General features: G+C 38.7%; 1 protein-coding gene across 1 annotated transcript in view; it reads left to right on the top strand.

The window, feature by feature from the left end:
- Positions 1–15,519, top strand: part of lrba (LPS-responsive vesicle trafficking, beach and anchor containing) — an 817,631-nt gene that overhangs the window by 53,330 nt on the left and 748,782 nt on the right. Inside the window, exons 7-8 of the mRNA XM_059965020.1 lie at positions 12,975–13,094; positions 14,319–14,465. Of these exons, the coding sequence (XP_059821003.1) occupies positions 12,975–13,094; positions 14,319–14,465 (267 nt within the window). The remainder of the gene's footprint in view (positions 1–12,974; positions 13,095–14,318; positions 14,466–15,519) is intronic.

Here is a 15,519-nt window from a genome sequence, read left to right as displayed (position 1 = left end):
GCCTACTTCCTTCTACCAAGTACATGATCATACATTTCCCTACGCTGCATTCCATCAGCCACTTCTTTACCCATTCTCCCAACCTATCTAATCCTTCAAGACTCCCTGCTTTCTTAACACTAGCAGTCCTTCTGTCTATCTTTGTATCATGAGGAAACTTCAAAGTTCAAAGTAAATGTATTATCAAAGTACATACAGTATTGTGCAAAAATCTTAGGCACAGGTGAAAAAATTTTTGTAAAGCTAAGATGCTTTGAAAAATAATGAGAAGTTTCTAAATAGCAAAATATTACTATAAAAATAGTAAACAGTTTTTTTAAAAAAAACAACTAAATTGAATCAATATTTGGTGTGACCATCCTTTGCCTTTAAAACTCTTTCAATTCTCTTAGGTACACTGTTGTGCAGTTTTATAAGAAAATTGGTAGGTTCCAAGCACCTTAGTGCTTGACTGTCCCTCCAAGAAATTCCAGGCATCCTCAATGAGATCAGGGTTCTGTGGAGGCCATACCATCTGAAACCATATTAAAAAATCTAGGGTGCCTCAGACTTTTGGACAGTACTATATATGTCACCATATATAATCATGGCTGATCCAATTTTCCACTCAGCCTCAATTTCCTGCCTTCTCCCCATATCCCTTCATGCTCTGACCAATAAAATATATCAACTCCTGCCTTAAATATACATGAAGACTTGGCCTCCACAACTGCTTGTGGCAAAGAATTCCACAGATTCACCACCCTCTGACTAAAGAAATTTCTCCTCATCTCTGTTCTAAAAGGATATCCTTCTATTTGGAGGCTGTGTTCTTTGGTTTTAGACTCTCACCATAGGAAGCATCCTCTCCAGATCCACTTTATCAAGGTCTTTCACCATTCAATAGGTTTCAATGAGGTCATCCCTCATTCTTCTGCATTCTAGTGAATACAGACCCAGAGCCATCAGGTGCTCTTCGTATAACAAGCTATTCAATCCTGGGATCATTTTTATGTATCTCCTTTGAACCCTCACCAGTTTCAGCACATCCTTTCTAAGCTAAGGGGCCCAAACCTGCTCAAGTGAAGCTTCACCAGTGCTTTATAAAGTATTAACATTACATCCTTGATTTTATATTCTAGTCCTCTTGCAGTGCATTGCATTTGTCTTCCTCACTACAGACTCAACTTGCAAATTAATCTTTAGAGAATCCTGCAGAAAGACTCCCAAGCCCCTTTGCACCTCAGTATTTTGTATATCTCTCCATTTAAAAAATATCAATCCTTTCACTTCTTCTACCAAAGTGCATGACCACGCACATCCCAACACTGTATTCCAGCTGCCATTTCTTTGCCTGTTCTCCTAATCTAAGTCCTTCTGTAGCCTCTGTACTTCTTCAAAACTACCTGCCCCTCTATCTATCTTCATATGATCTGCAAGCTTTGCAACGAAACCATCAATTCCATCATCCAAATCATTTACACGTAATGTACAAACAATTGGTCCCAACACAGACTCCTGTGGAACATCATTAGTTACCGCAGCCAACCAGAAAAGACTCCCTTTATTCCCTCTCTTTGCTTGCTGTCAAGGATCCACTGTTTTGTCCATGCTAGAATCTTTCCTGCAATACCATGAGATTGTAGCTTGTTAAGCAGCCTTGTGTGGCACCTTGTCAAAAGCAATCTGAAAATCTAAACACACAACATCAAGTGATTCTCTTTTGTCTATCCTGCTTGTTATTTCTTCAAAGAATTCCAACGGATTTGTCAGGTAAGATTTTCACTTGAGGAAACCATACTGACTATGCCCTATTTTATCATGTGACTCCAAGTACCATGGGTCGTTATTCTTAATAAGTAACTCCAACATATTCCCAAACACTGAGGTCAGACTAAATGGCCTATAGTTTCCTTTCTTCTGTGTCTCTCCTGTCTTGATGAGTGGAATGACATTTGCAATTTTCCAGTCTTCTGGAATCATTCCAGAACCTAGTGATTCTTGAAAGATTATTTCTAATGCCTCCACAATCTCTTTCAGAACTCTAGTGTGTACACAATCTGGTCCAAGTGATATCTACCTTCAGACCTTTCAGTTTCCCAAGAACCTTCTCTCTATTTATAGTGACTTCACACACTTTGTGCCCCTGGCACCTAGAACTTCCACCACTTTGATTTTGAATTCCACAGTGAAGGCTGATGCAAAATAGCCAGTTTGTTTGTTATTTCGTTACTACGTCTCCAGCATTATTTTCCAGCAGTCCAATATTCACTCTCACCTCTCTTTTATGCTTCAGGTATCTGAAGAGACATAATTATACACAACCCTGTGACTCATTTTCTTCCAAGTATTCACAAAGAAACAATAGAATCAATGAAAAGCTACACATGTCAAAGATGGACACACATTCAATGTGCAAAAGACAAACTGTACAAATACAAAAAAAAAGAAAAATAGTGAGAACACCAATTGTAGAATCCTTAAGAGTGAGCCCATAGATTGTGAAATCAGTTCAGTGTTGGAGTGAGTGAAGTTATCCTTTCTTTGATGGATACTGCTCTTCTGGGATAGCACTCCTTGTGAATGTGGTCAATCATGGGGAAGAACTTTAACTATAATGGTTTGCGCTGTATTCACTACTTTTTGTAGGTTTTTCTGTGCAAGGACATTGGTATTCCCATACCAGGCTGTGGTGCAACCCTTCAGTATACTCTGTACCATGCATCTATGGAAGGTTGGCAAAGTTTTAGATGACATGCCAAATCTGCTAAGAAACTTCTAAGAAAGTAGAAAGCCTGTAGTACCTTCCTTGTAATGGCAGTTATGTGCTGGACTCGGGACAGATCCTTTGAAATGTTAACGCCGAGGAGCTTAAAGTTCCTGACCCTCTGTACTTCTGATCCTCTGAGAACTGACTCTGGTTTCCTCCTCCTCTCGTCAATAATCAACTCTTGGTCTTTCCAACATTGATTGAAGAGTTGCTGTTGTTGTGGCACTACTACTTGGCCAGATTTCAATCTCCCTCCTAAATGTTGATTCGTCAGCACCTTTGATTTGGCCCACAACGGAGGTGTCATCAGCAAATTTGAATATGATATTGGAGCATTGCTTAATCTCACAGTCATAAGTATAACACAAGTAGAACAGAGGGTTAAGCACACAGACTTGTGCACCTGTGCTGATAGTGATTGTGGGGGAAATGTCATTGCTAATCCGTGCTATGGTTTGCAAGTAACGAAATCAAGGATCTAGTTGCACAGTGAGTTACTGAAGCCTAGGTAGAAACATTGAAAACCTACAGCACAATACACGCCCTTCTAACCACAAAGTTGTGCCAAATATTTCCCTACCTTAGAAATCACTAGGCTTACCCATAGCCCTCAATTTTTCTAAGCTCCATGTACCTATCCAAAAGTCTCTTAAAAGACCATATCGTTGCAGTCAGCCCATTCCAAGCACTCGCCACTCTCTGAGTAAAAAAACTTGCCCCTGTCATCTCCTCTGTACCTACTCCCTAGCACCTTAAACCTGAGTCCTCTTGTGACAACCACTTCAGCCCTGGGATAAAGCCTCCGACTATCCACATGATCAATGCTTCTCATCATCTCTCAGGTCACCTCTCATCCTCTGACACTCCAAGGAGAAAAGGCCAAGTTCACTCAACCTATTCTCATAAGGCATGCTCCCCAATCCAGGCAACATCCCTGTATATCTTCTCTGCACCCTTTCTATGGCTTCCACATCCTTCCTGTAGTGATGCGACCAGAACTGAGCGCAGTACTCCAAATCTTGGATTTTATTGATTAATTTTGAGGGGATGATTGTGTTGAATGCAACGCTGCTTTCGATGAATGCATCTTCACTGTCCATATGTTCCAGGGTTGAGTGAAGAGCCAATGAAATGTCATCTGCTGTTGACCTTTTGTGATGGTAGCCATATTGGTGTGGATCCAAGTAACTCAGAGGTTGATGAAGCATAACTCCTTCCTGAGAAGAAAAGAGAGCTAGAGTGGATAACAGACTGCTAGAAAATTACACTGGGGTGGTAGCAACTGGGAACAAAGAAATGGCAGACAAACTTAAAGTATTTTACATCAGTCCTCACTGTGGAATACACTTGCAATATCCCAGAAGTTGCAGAATGTTGGGCAGAAGTGAGTGTAGTTGCTATTACTAAGGAGGTGTGCTCGGGGAGCTGAAAGATCTGAAGGTAGATAAGTCAGCTGGACCAGATGGACTACACCCCAGGGTTCTAAAAGAGGTAGCTGAAGAGGTTGTGGAGGCATTAGTAATAATCTTTCAAGAAGCATTAGTTTCTGAAATGGTTCCAGAGGCCTGGAAGATTGAAAATGTCACTCCACTTTTCAAGAAAGCAGTAAAGCAGAAGAAAATAAGTAATAGGCCACTTAGCCTGACTTCAGTGGTTGGGAAGATGTTGGAGGCACTTGAAAAATGTCAGCCAAAGTCAGTATGGTTTCCTTAAAGAAAAATATTGCCTGACAAATCTGTTGAAATTCCTTGAGGAAATAACAGGCACGATAGACAAAGGAGAGTAGATGGATGTTGATTACTTGGATTTTCAGAAGGCTTTTGACAATGTGCTGCACATGAGGCTGCTTAACAAGATATGAGCCCTTGGTATTGGCTGGCTGGCAAGAGGCAAAGTGTAAGAATAAAGGGTTGCTACCGGTGACTTGTGTTCTGCAGGGGTTAATATTGGGACCACTTCTATTCTTGTGTGTCAACGATTTGGATAACAGAATTGATGACTTTGTGGCCAAGTCTGCAGATGATTCAAAGATAGCGGAGGTACAGGTTGAGAAAGCAGGGAGTCTGCAGAAAGACCTGGACAGTTTGAGAGAATGGGCAAAGAAGTGGCAGATAGAATATAGTGTAGGGAAGTGTATGGTCATGCACTTTGGTAGAAAGAATAAATGTGTACAGTCTTTTCTAAATGGGGAGAAAATTCAAAAATCGGAAGTGTGAAGGGAATTGGGAGTCCTTGTGCAGGATTCCTTAAAGGTTAACTAGGTTAAATGCAGTGTTAGCACTTATTTTGAGAGTGCTAGAACATAAGAGCAAGGATGCGATATTGAGGCTTTATAAGGCATTGGTCAGATTGGATGGAATATTGAGTGCAATTTTGGGCCCCTTTTTTAAATTAATTTTTTAATGCATTTCTATAATCACTATTACAAAAACCCAATTACAAAATAAGTAATTAATACAGTGCAAAGAAAACATACAATAATATGGTTCAAAATAATGATGAAAAAGCACCCAAAATAAAGTCATGTAGTTAGTATCCACCCCCCCCCAACAGAAAAAAAACAACTCCAGATCAACCATTGCAACGTGTAGGAAATATAAATCGGAGCATTCAAACCCCGAAAACTGTAAATGAAAATAAGAACAAAAGATAATAATGCCTACTGCCAAGGGAAAAAAAGCTGAAAGTAAGGGACTGAAAAAAAACTTAATCTAAAGAGAAGTTAAGAAAATATTCAAGAAAAGTTCCCCACACCTTATGAAACTTTATGTCCGAATTGAGAAGTAAGTAGTGAATTTTTTCAAGATCTAAACAGGACATAATATCATTAAGCAATTGAGCATGAGTGGGTGGGGCAACATCTCTCCACCTAAGAAGAATTAAACGTCTAGCCAAAAGAGAAGCAAAAGATAATGTTCAACGTTTAGTCGGACTCAAATGTATATCCATCTCACCCAAGGTACCAAAAAGAGCAATCAGAGGGTTAGGTTCTAATTGGCAATTAAGAATATGGGATAAGGTTAGGAAAACTATTCTCCAAAATTTCTCTAGACTAGGACAGGCCTAGTACATATGAATAAGAGAAGCCTTGCCACTTTTACACTTATCACAAACAGGGCTAATGTTAGGGTAAAATTGAGACAATTTAGATTTGGACATGTGAGCCCTATGTACAATCTTAAACTGTAAAAGACAGTGGTAAGCGCAAAGAGAGGTTGAATTAATTGATTTCAGATTCAGATTCAGTTTATTGTCATTTAGAAACCACAAATGCAATGCAGTTAAAAAATGAGACAACGTTCCTCCAGGATGATATCACAAAAGCACATAACAAAATAGACTACACCAGAAAATCCACATAACGTTTGGCAATCCCCAGACCAGAGTCCGGAGAGGCTGCTGCGTATTAATATCGTGCTACTATTTTAGCGCGTTTCCCGGAAAGGAGCTCCAAACCCACCAGACAAAACAAAACCAAAAACTAAAACTACATGACCTGCACAAAACCACATAGTTACAACATATAGTTACAACAGTGCAAACAATAGCATAATGCAAGATGCAAGATGGCGGCGCAATGCAGCGCGCAGTGGCCATTTTGGAATGAATATCTGTAATCTGTCAAGTAGGATGCCATGTACAATCCTGATTTGATGGAGACGGACGTGTGAAGCGCGGAGGAACATCTGGTGAAACTCTTGAAATGCCTGTTTCGCTGCTGCTGTTACTGTGCGATCGGAAAAATCTCCGGGAGGAAGGCCCCGAATCCTCGGCTTTGCCTGTTGCTTGGTGGCTGGTGCCGGGGTCGAAGCGCTCAGCAGAGATGGTGCTCGGTGTCGGAGGGCTGGTCAGATGCTCAAAGTTTTTGGACGGACTCGGAGTTAGCTGTGGTCGGGGCTCCCAGAATGCTGTATTGGCAAGCTGCGGCACTGGAGGTTCATGGCGGGAAGAGTTTTAATTCCTTCTGCCGTCTGCGTGAGATGATGAGCTGTCAGGACTTTGAGACTTCCTTTTAAACCGCGCCATGGACTGCTCTTTATCAGATTACGGTATTGCTTCGCACTGTTGAAACTGTGTGTTATAATTATGTGGTCTTTGTCAGTTAGTCTTTTATCAATTATGGTATTGTCTGCACTGTTGAAACTATATGTTAACTATAACTATATGTAACTATGTGGTTTTGTGTAGGTCTTGTAACTTTAGATCTGTCTGATGGGTTTGTAGTTCCTTTCCGGGGAACGTGCTAAGACGGTAGTGTGATATTGATATGCAGCAGCCTCTCCGGGCTCTGGATTGGGGATTACCAAACATTATGTGGTTTTTCTTGTGTGGTCTGTTTTGTGCATTTTTGTGATATCATTCTGGAGAACGTTGTCTAATTTTTTAACTGCATTGTATTTGTGGTTTATAAATGACAATAAACTGAATCTGAATAATTGATTTAAAAAAACAGACCATGGGCACAGTAAAAATAGTCCTAAGATGTTAAAAGACTATAAGTTCGAAAGAAACCACCAAACAGTTTCCACAAGTCCTCAGGGTCCTGATAGACTCGTCATCCCACGCAGGCGGCAGAAGGGAATACCCTAGCTATGAATTTCCACGGTGCTGGACTCAGCCTCGCAGACACAGCACACAGTGGAAAGCGCCCCAACCGCAGTGGACTCCTTCGAACCTCTGAGCCTCCGACTATTCCCTTTGGCACAGCTTCTGTGAGCACCATGCTCTGCCGAGCGTATTAAGACGCCCCTGCCAATGGCTACTGGCAACGTGACCCCGCGGACTGGGGGCCTGTTCTTCTCAGCAGAGACCCGGACCTCGCAGCAGCAGCAACGAAGAAGGCCTTCCTGGAGATTTCCAGATGTTCCTCCGTGCTCCCACGTCCGTTTTTCATCAGATTAGGATTGTGCACGGCACCCCGCATAACAAATAAATCAGTAACAGTAACTTGAGAATTGGGTCCCAAACCGCATCAGATAAAGAAACATTTAAGTCATGCTCCCAAGCCGTTCTAATTTTATCAAAGGGAGCGTGCCGTAAGGGCACTAATTTATCATGAATAAAAGATATTAAGCCTTTACCCAGTGGTTTAATAGAAGGAAACAGGTCCACAACGTTTTTCTCAGGCATCGCAGGAAAGTTGGGTAATAAAGGATTAATGAAATGTCTAATTTGGAGCTACCTATAGAAATGGGCAATAGGAAGGTTAAACTTAGCAGAAAGTTGTTGAAAAGTTGCGAAACGATTGTCAATGAAAAGATCTTCAAAATGTCTAATGCCCTTTCTATATCAATCATGAAATGTTGAATCATGCATAGAAGGTAAAAAAAATGATTATGCAAAATAGGACTGGAAAGGGAGAAACCATGAAGACCATTAAATTTTCTAAACTGGGCCCATATTCTCAGAGTATGTCTAACAAAAGGATTAACAGTTAGTCTAGGCAAGCAACTACAGAGTGCAGATCCAAGAAGTGCAGAAATAAAGAGATCCTTAGTAGAGTTCAACTCCATTGCCACCCATTTAGGGCAATCAGTCTGGCTATGAAAAAAAGACCAGAAGGTAAGATAGCGAATATTAGCTGCCCAGTAGTATAGACGGAAGTTAGGTAAGGCCATGCCACCATTTTTAGATTTTTGGAGATAAGCTTTATTAAGTCTAGAACGCTTACCCTTCCATAGATAGGACAAAATAGTAGAGTCTAAGGAATCAAAAAAGGTTTTAGAAATAAAAATTGGAATAGATTGAAATAAATACCGGTATAAAAATTTAGGAAGGATATACATTTTAATAACATTAACATGACCTACCAGAGACATAGATGAAGGTGACCATTGTGACAAACTCTGTTTTGTAGAGTTCAAAAGATTGGCAAAACTTTCATAAAAAAGATCCTTGAAATTCCTTGTAACTGTAATACCAAGATAAGTAAATTGATTTATTAACTACTTTAAAAGAGAGGTCGCGAAATGTTAATGCTTGTGCTTCTTTATTAATTGGAAAAAGTTCACTCTTGTGTAGGTTAAGTTTATAGCCAGAAAACTGGCTGAATTGATCAAGAAGTAAAAAGATTGGGGGTAAGGAAGTGGACGGATTTGATAGAAAAAGTAATAAATCATCGGCATAAAGAGAAACTTCATGCTCAACATCCCTCCTCCAGATCCCTGTCAGTTCAGGACAGCTTCAAAATGCAGTTGCCAGTGGCTCTATTGCCAAATCAAAAAGGAAGGGACTGAAAGGGCATCCTTGACAGGTGCCACGTTTAAGGCTAAATGACTGGGAGTGCTGAGAGTTGGTCAGAACAGAAGTGGTAGGACATGGGTATAACAATTTGATCCAAGAAATAAAACTTCGACTGAGGTCAAATTTTTCTAAGGGCCCATTTTAAAAAAACAATGTGCTGGCATTGGAGAGGGTCCAACGGAAGTTCATGAGCCTGAATCTGGGAAGAAAGGGTTAATGCATGAGGAGCATTTGGCTCTGGTCCTGTACACGCTGGAGTTCAGAAGAATGGGGGTGGAGGTAAGAGAATCTCATTGAAACCTGTCGAATATTGAAGGGCCTGGATAGAATGGATGTGTTTCTTATAGTTGGGGAGTTGAGGATCAGAGAGCACAGCCTGAATTGAGAAACATCCGTTTAGATCAGAAGGAGTTTCTTTAGTCAGAAGGTGATGAATCTGTGGGATACTTTGCCATGGACTGGTGTTGAGGCTAAGTCATTGAGTATATTTGAAGTGGAAGTTGATGGATACTTGATTGGTTAAGGTGTCAAAGGTTATAAGGAAGGCAGGAAGGGTTGAAAGGTATAATAAATTAGCCATGATGGAATGGCAGAGAAAACTTGATGGGTTGAGTTGCCTAATTCTTCTCCAATGTCTTATGGTCTTATTTTATCATGTGCTTCTAAGTACCCTGAAACTTCATCCTTAGTAATGGACTCTTAAAATATTATCAGCCAATGAAGTTAGGGAAAGCACCCTATAATTTTCTGTCTTTTGCCTGCCTCCCTTAAAGAGTGGACATTTGTGTTTTTCTAATCCTGTGGAACAATTAGACTTTAATGATACTTGAAAGGTCACTACTAATGCCTGCACTGTCCTTTCAGGTACCTCTTTCAGAATCTTGGGGTGTAGTGCATCTGGTCTTAAGTGACATCCACCTACAGACCTTTTAGCTTCCCAAGCACTTTATCCTTAGTAAAAGCGACTACATTCCCCTTTGCCCCATGTTCCTCTTGAATTTTTGGGATGTTGCTTGTGTCTCCCACAGTGAAAACTGTACAAAATACTTATTCGGTTCCTCTATCATTTATTGTATGTGTTGTTCAGTTCACCTGCCATTTTTTTGTTCACCATTACTATCTCCTCGGCATCATTTTCCAGTGGTCCAATGTCCACATTGCCTTTCTCTTTCTTGTTTTAGATAACAGATGTTCCTTTATAATTGGCTAGCTTAACTTGAATTTCATCTTTTTTTCCCCCTCCTTATTGCTTTTTATTGTTGCCTTCTGCTGGTTTTTAAAAGCTTTTCAATCCTAGTACTTAATGCTAGTTTTTGAAATATTGCATGACCTTTTTGCTCTATTGCTATTTTTGACTTCCAGCATCTTTAGAATGATGCTAGCTCTTTTGGATGAAAGGAAAGTAAGCTTTCAGAGAATATTAAAAAGTGACTTTTTACAAATAATGGAAACGTGTCTACTGGTAGAAACAGTATATTTTGGGAAAACAAGGAGCCAGCAAACCCATTTTTCTTCACAAAGAAATTCAGAAATAACCTCAAAGTCAGGGAATATGGGGGTCTAATGAAAATGAAAGGCTGAACAAAGTAGGTAATAGTAGGGGGAAATTTAAAGGTCTGATATATCCTTGGGCCTGAGAAGCTGCAAAGTAATGAAAAGTGCCCTAGTGGGTGTATTGGCCTTTATTTTCCAAAATATTTTGGCTCTGAAACAGTTCCAGAAGATTAGTGGAAAGCCAAGGAAAACTCTTTAAGAAAGGAGGTAAGAGAGAAAGCAGGGAATTAAAGACTGTTTAGCCTGACTTTCAGAGTGTGGAAAATGTCTTAAGTCCATTATATAAAACAAACAGCAGAGCACTTGGGGAATAAATGGATAATGGCAACATGGATTTATGAAATAAAATTCTGTTTGTGAAATCTTCTGTTATTTTTCTCTTTTGAGAATGTTACTATGAGGTTAGACGAGGGAGAACCAATGGCTGTGGTGTAACTGGATTTGCCCAAGGCTTTCAGTAAGCACCCACACAAAGATTATGTACTGGACTAGCTGGTACCTAAGCTATTCATTGGATATGTTTATGGTTTTGATGAGGAAGCCAAATGTAATATTTCCAAATTTGCCTATCCCACATATCTTTGTGGATTGTGAACCGTGATGAGAATGCAGAAGGGCTCTAGTATTGTATAGGATATTTTGATATAGTGGACAGGCATAGTAATGAATAAATATGGGTTTTGGCATTTCTTTTGCTAATAACAAGAAGATTAAATTATTAACTGGGAAAAGGAAAATGGGTGACCATGCATGCACAGCATGCAGTGATTAAGAAGGCAAATTCATTGGCTTTCAGAGACCATAAGACCATCGTGAGAGGGTTCAAATAAGGTAGAGGGATGCCTTCCTGCAATTCCACAGAACCTTTGTGAGATTGTACCTTGAGTACTGTATGCAGTTTTTATAGCTTTGTCCAAAAATGCATGCTCTCATTATTGAGGGAGTGAGGTGTGTGCGAGGGAGGGAGTGAGTGAGATCTGCTGTTTTGGGATGACAAAACTGATGAGAGTTGACAGATTGGCCTTATTTTTGGTAGAGTTGAGAAGAATGATAGGAGTTCTAATAAAAAGGTACAAAATTCTATCAGAACAAGTCAGACAAGATGCAGGAGCATGTTCTTGAAGATAGAGCAGTCCAGGAATAGGAGTCACAATATAAGAATAATAGGTAATCAGTTTAAGGCTGAGATGAGGTAAGCCTTCCATGAAACAACAGAAGCAAAATCACTACTACATAAATACATGAGGGGCTGATGTATGGGGTGGGGGGGGGGAACAAAAGCAAGAACATGACACTGAATTTTATGATTATCCACTATATTAAATGGTGAAGCAACCTCAAGAAAGCTAAATGCCTATATTCGTTTTTTTTTGCATTTCAGTTTCTAAATGAGAGTCCTAAAGTAATCTTGTGTTGGTCCCAGTTAGTTGCTGGTTGGAATTATATAATTTACTGCTAGGATAGTTAGTTTGAGGATTGTCTTGCTGCTTGTTCTGGTCTCCTGCTGCACAAGCACTACATATATTGGTGTATCATGAGCAGCCGTATGATGGAACAAAAGGTTTGCAACATTTATTAATCTGGTTTATGAACATGGACTACCTAGGCAAGTAATATTGTGACAATATCCAAACATTAGCTGTTGCTTTGGGGATTAAAGCAGATAAAAAGTGAATAAAGAAGGAGTCAATCAAGGGGAGGTTGGGATATTTGAATGTTTTAAATTAAAAAGAGGATTGTTTAGTTGTAAAATTTAAAAATGAGTAATCTGAAGGTGCTTGCCTGTCAATTGTAGGGAGGGAAGATGTGTGATGCTAGAGTATGAGGAATCTAGAGAACCTGTGAGTGGGTGATTGTAGGGTATGAGGTGTATGTAGAGATGGATGGTGGTAGTTCAAATACAAAGCTGAAAATGTAATATGTGAAGCACTTGTGTTACCAGATGCCAGTCTAGGTAAACAAAGATGGAAGTGATAAATACATTTTGATAATTATTATTTCTGAGACAACCAATAGGAAAGTATGATTTAATTTGATAATAAATAAGATTGTCTTAAAATATTAACAATTGAATAAAAGCATAAATCCTGAATTAAAAGTCATCTTGAACTTTTAAAGATTGTTTTGAGATACAGAAATGCTTACCATGTTGAAAGCTTGGACATTTCTAGTTTATCTAGTTTCTTCCTTCTAACTGTAGTGAAATGGTTCATATTTGCAGCTTGTAGACCATTCTTAGTTTTTTTAGAGATTGTAGCTGAGAAAAACAATTGTGTATGAACCTAGCAAGATATTTATTGTTGTGATTAAGTTTTCAAAAGAAGAAAATACATAATGCAATTTAGACCATGGTATTTTGTCACAATATCTAACCGTTAACATGTAGTTTCTTAAAACATAGTAGAATTAAAATAATCCTTTATTGCAGTGGTACATGGTGACCATTGTACATATCTATCATCGTTGGAAGAACAGTGAGATCCGCTGCTATGTGAACGGTGAACTGGCATCTTTTGGGGAGATCACCTGGCTTGTGAATACCAGTGATGTAAGTAGAATTACAAGGTGAAAAATTGAAATACTGTACACCTTATAGATATTTTGGCCTGTGTTTTACCTTTTGTTAAATTCCTTGTATTTTGACCTGAAAATGTATCTTTAAATAACTATTGATCTTTATTAATCCTTTTTTTGTATTTACAAATTATATCATGAATTAAAACTTTCAAGTTCTTTTCTGCAAAATTTGAGGGAATAGATCCTGTTTATATATTGCATCTCTTTTTCTTGTTGTGGCATCTTTGTTCCATTCTCAATGCTTTTTATAAATTAAAATCATTTGGTAATTAAGAATCTCCTGATGGAATATTATAACAAGTTTATAATAATTATATATATATATATATATATAGATATAATATATAAAATAATATAATTACAAGTGAGGGGAAAGGGACATGGGCCCCTTGCCTCTCAGTTGTCAGTTAAACTTCCCTGCTCATGCTTTGAGACTTTCCTTTCTGATTTCTTTCCCTTCCTCACTCTATATTTTAAAATCTGGTTTGCTATTCATTTACAGTTATGATGAAAGTCATTCAGTTTGAACTGTGTTTCTTTGCAGAAACTGACCAGCACTTCTGTCATTTTAGAGAGTATCTTAATTCTCTGCTAAATGTAGCCTGGAAGTGTTGAATTGGAACTATAGTCAATTACATAATTGGAGAATTTTAAAGAAGAGTTTTGAAATTCAGTTTTGAAGGATTTGATTATTCATTATATTTTGTATTCATATTTCATTTTCAGGTTTAAAGTAGAGCCATAACATATTTGATTAGAAATTAAAATATCTTGCATATTTTCCACAGATCACTATAACCAATAAGAAGATAAACTGCATGCTTCTCCCATTTTTGTTTAGAGTTAGTTTTGTTTTGCTGTTTTCTCAGATGATGCATTACTTAGCTTACAAACATGAAGGCTTAATAAATTTTTTCGAGTTTGATTATTTTGAGTACAATTATTTTCCAGGCTGCTGTCTTCTGAAGGTTGTACCCTTCATACTAGAGGCATTTGTCACCTATATTTTAACATTGTTATAAGCACTAGCTCAAGGCTCTTTTAAGTGAAGGACAGATAAATTCAAGATTGAACATTAATAGCATTTAGAAATTACCTTAAAATTTAATCTATTCTATTACCTTGGTTAAGAAATCAAATTTTTGACATAATAAAATTGCATAACATACATAAAATAATTTGTTGATCTTTTTAGACGTTTGACAAATGTTTCCTGGGATCTTCAGAAACAGCAGATGCAAATCGCGTATTCTGTGGGCAACTTGGAGCAGTTTATGTGTTCGCTGAGGCTCTCAATGCAGCTCAGATATTTGCAATATATCAACTTGGTCCTGGATACAAGGTATTGTAAAGCAGAGATAAAACAAAATATCGAAGATGCTGGGAATCTGAAATGGAACAGATAATGCTAGGAATATTCAATAGTACAGTTAGCATCCATGAAGAGAAAATCAGAATTAATGTTTTGTGGTAATAAGTTTTCATCAGAGCTGGGTTTTGGTAGAGTTGAAACAAATTGTAAGTTGCAGAGAAAGATGGGGTGGATAAAAAGAAACTCAGCGAATGTAAGATAGAAGATATTGAACGACAAAAGTGGTGATAGACTGAAGATAGCAGTGTTACAAGGATGAACTCAAGTATTAACCCTCAATAATCAGTTAGGCACAGAGAATCTGTATTTACTGACAATCACTCTTTTTGGCTCATTTAGCAAACACATGAATTTACTCACTCACATGAATACCTGAGTGAACACTGACCAGATTTCCCTGACCTCCACCCCTCCAACCCTTCCTCCCCCCCCCCCCCCCCAACAGTCAAAGAAGAGAAAAGGTAATACCCAGTAAAAGCAGTAAAAGGAATCTACTCTGGTCAAGGATTGATCTTGATTCCAATGTAATTTCCATATTTCTGATGTGGAGACATTCCCTTCTGCAGTGGCTGGTTTCCACAGAGCTGTCACTGTCTGTGCTCCTGAAATAATCCATTCTTATTCTTTTCCTGATCAGATAAATCTATGATGTTTCAATTTAGTTGGCTCAAGGTAATCTGACCGATCTGTGTTAGCTTCTAATTGGATGTGTCCCAAGGTTATGAGCAGTATTGCTTTATGGTGTTGCCTTCAGCATTTTGACCTGGATAATGTCTCAGACTGGCTCAAAGCTGGACCCAGTGAATCAGATCACAGGGTATTCTTTCTGCTTACCTGCCACTTAACATAATAAATAGGTTCCTATCTGAGAATGGTCTCAGGTTTAGCAGATCATCAGCAGAAACTCCTTGTATCCACATTTAAGTTATCCCTAAGCAAGAACCAGTTCACTGAACAATCTCACAAAATGGTGCCTGTAAGAACAATCTCACAAAATGGCTGACTCCATTCCTGCAACCACATT

The sequence above is a fragment of the Hypanus sabinus genome, chromosome 3 (genome assembly GCF_030144855.1).
Source record: "Hypanus sabinus isolate sHypSab1 chromosome 3, sHypSab1.hap1, whole genome shotgun sequence".
In the NCBI taxonomy this organism is placed as follows: Eukaryota; Metazoa; Chordata; class Chondrichthyes; order Myliobatiformes; family Dasyatidae; genus Hypanus; species Hypanus sabinus.
Note: the sequence above shows the minus strand (reverse complement) of the source record. Positions and strands in the feature narration are given on the sequence as shown.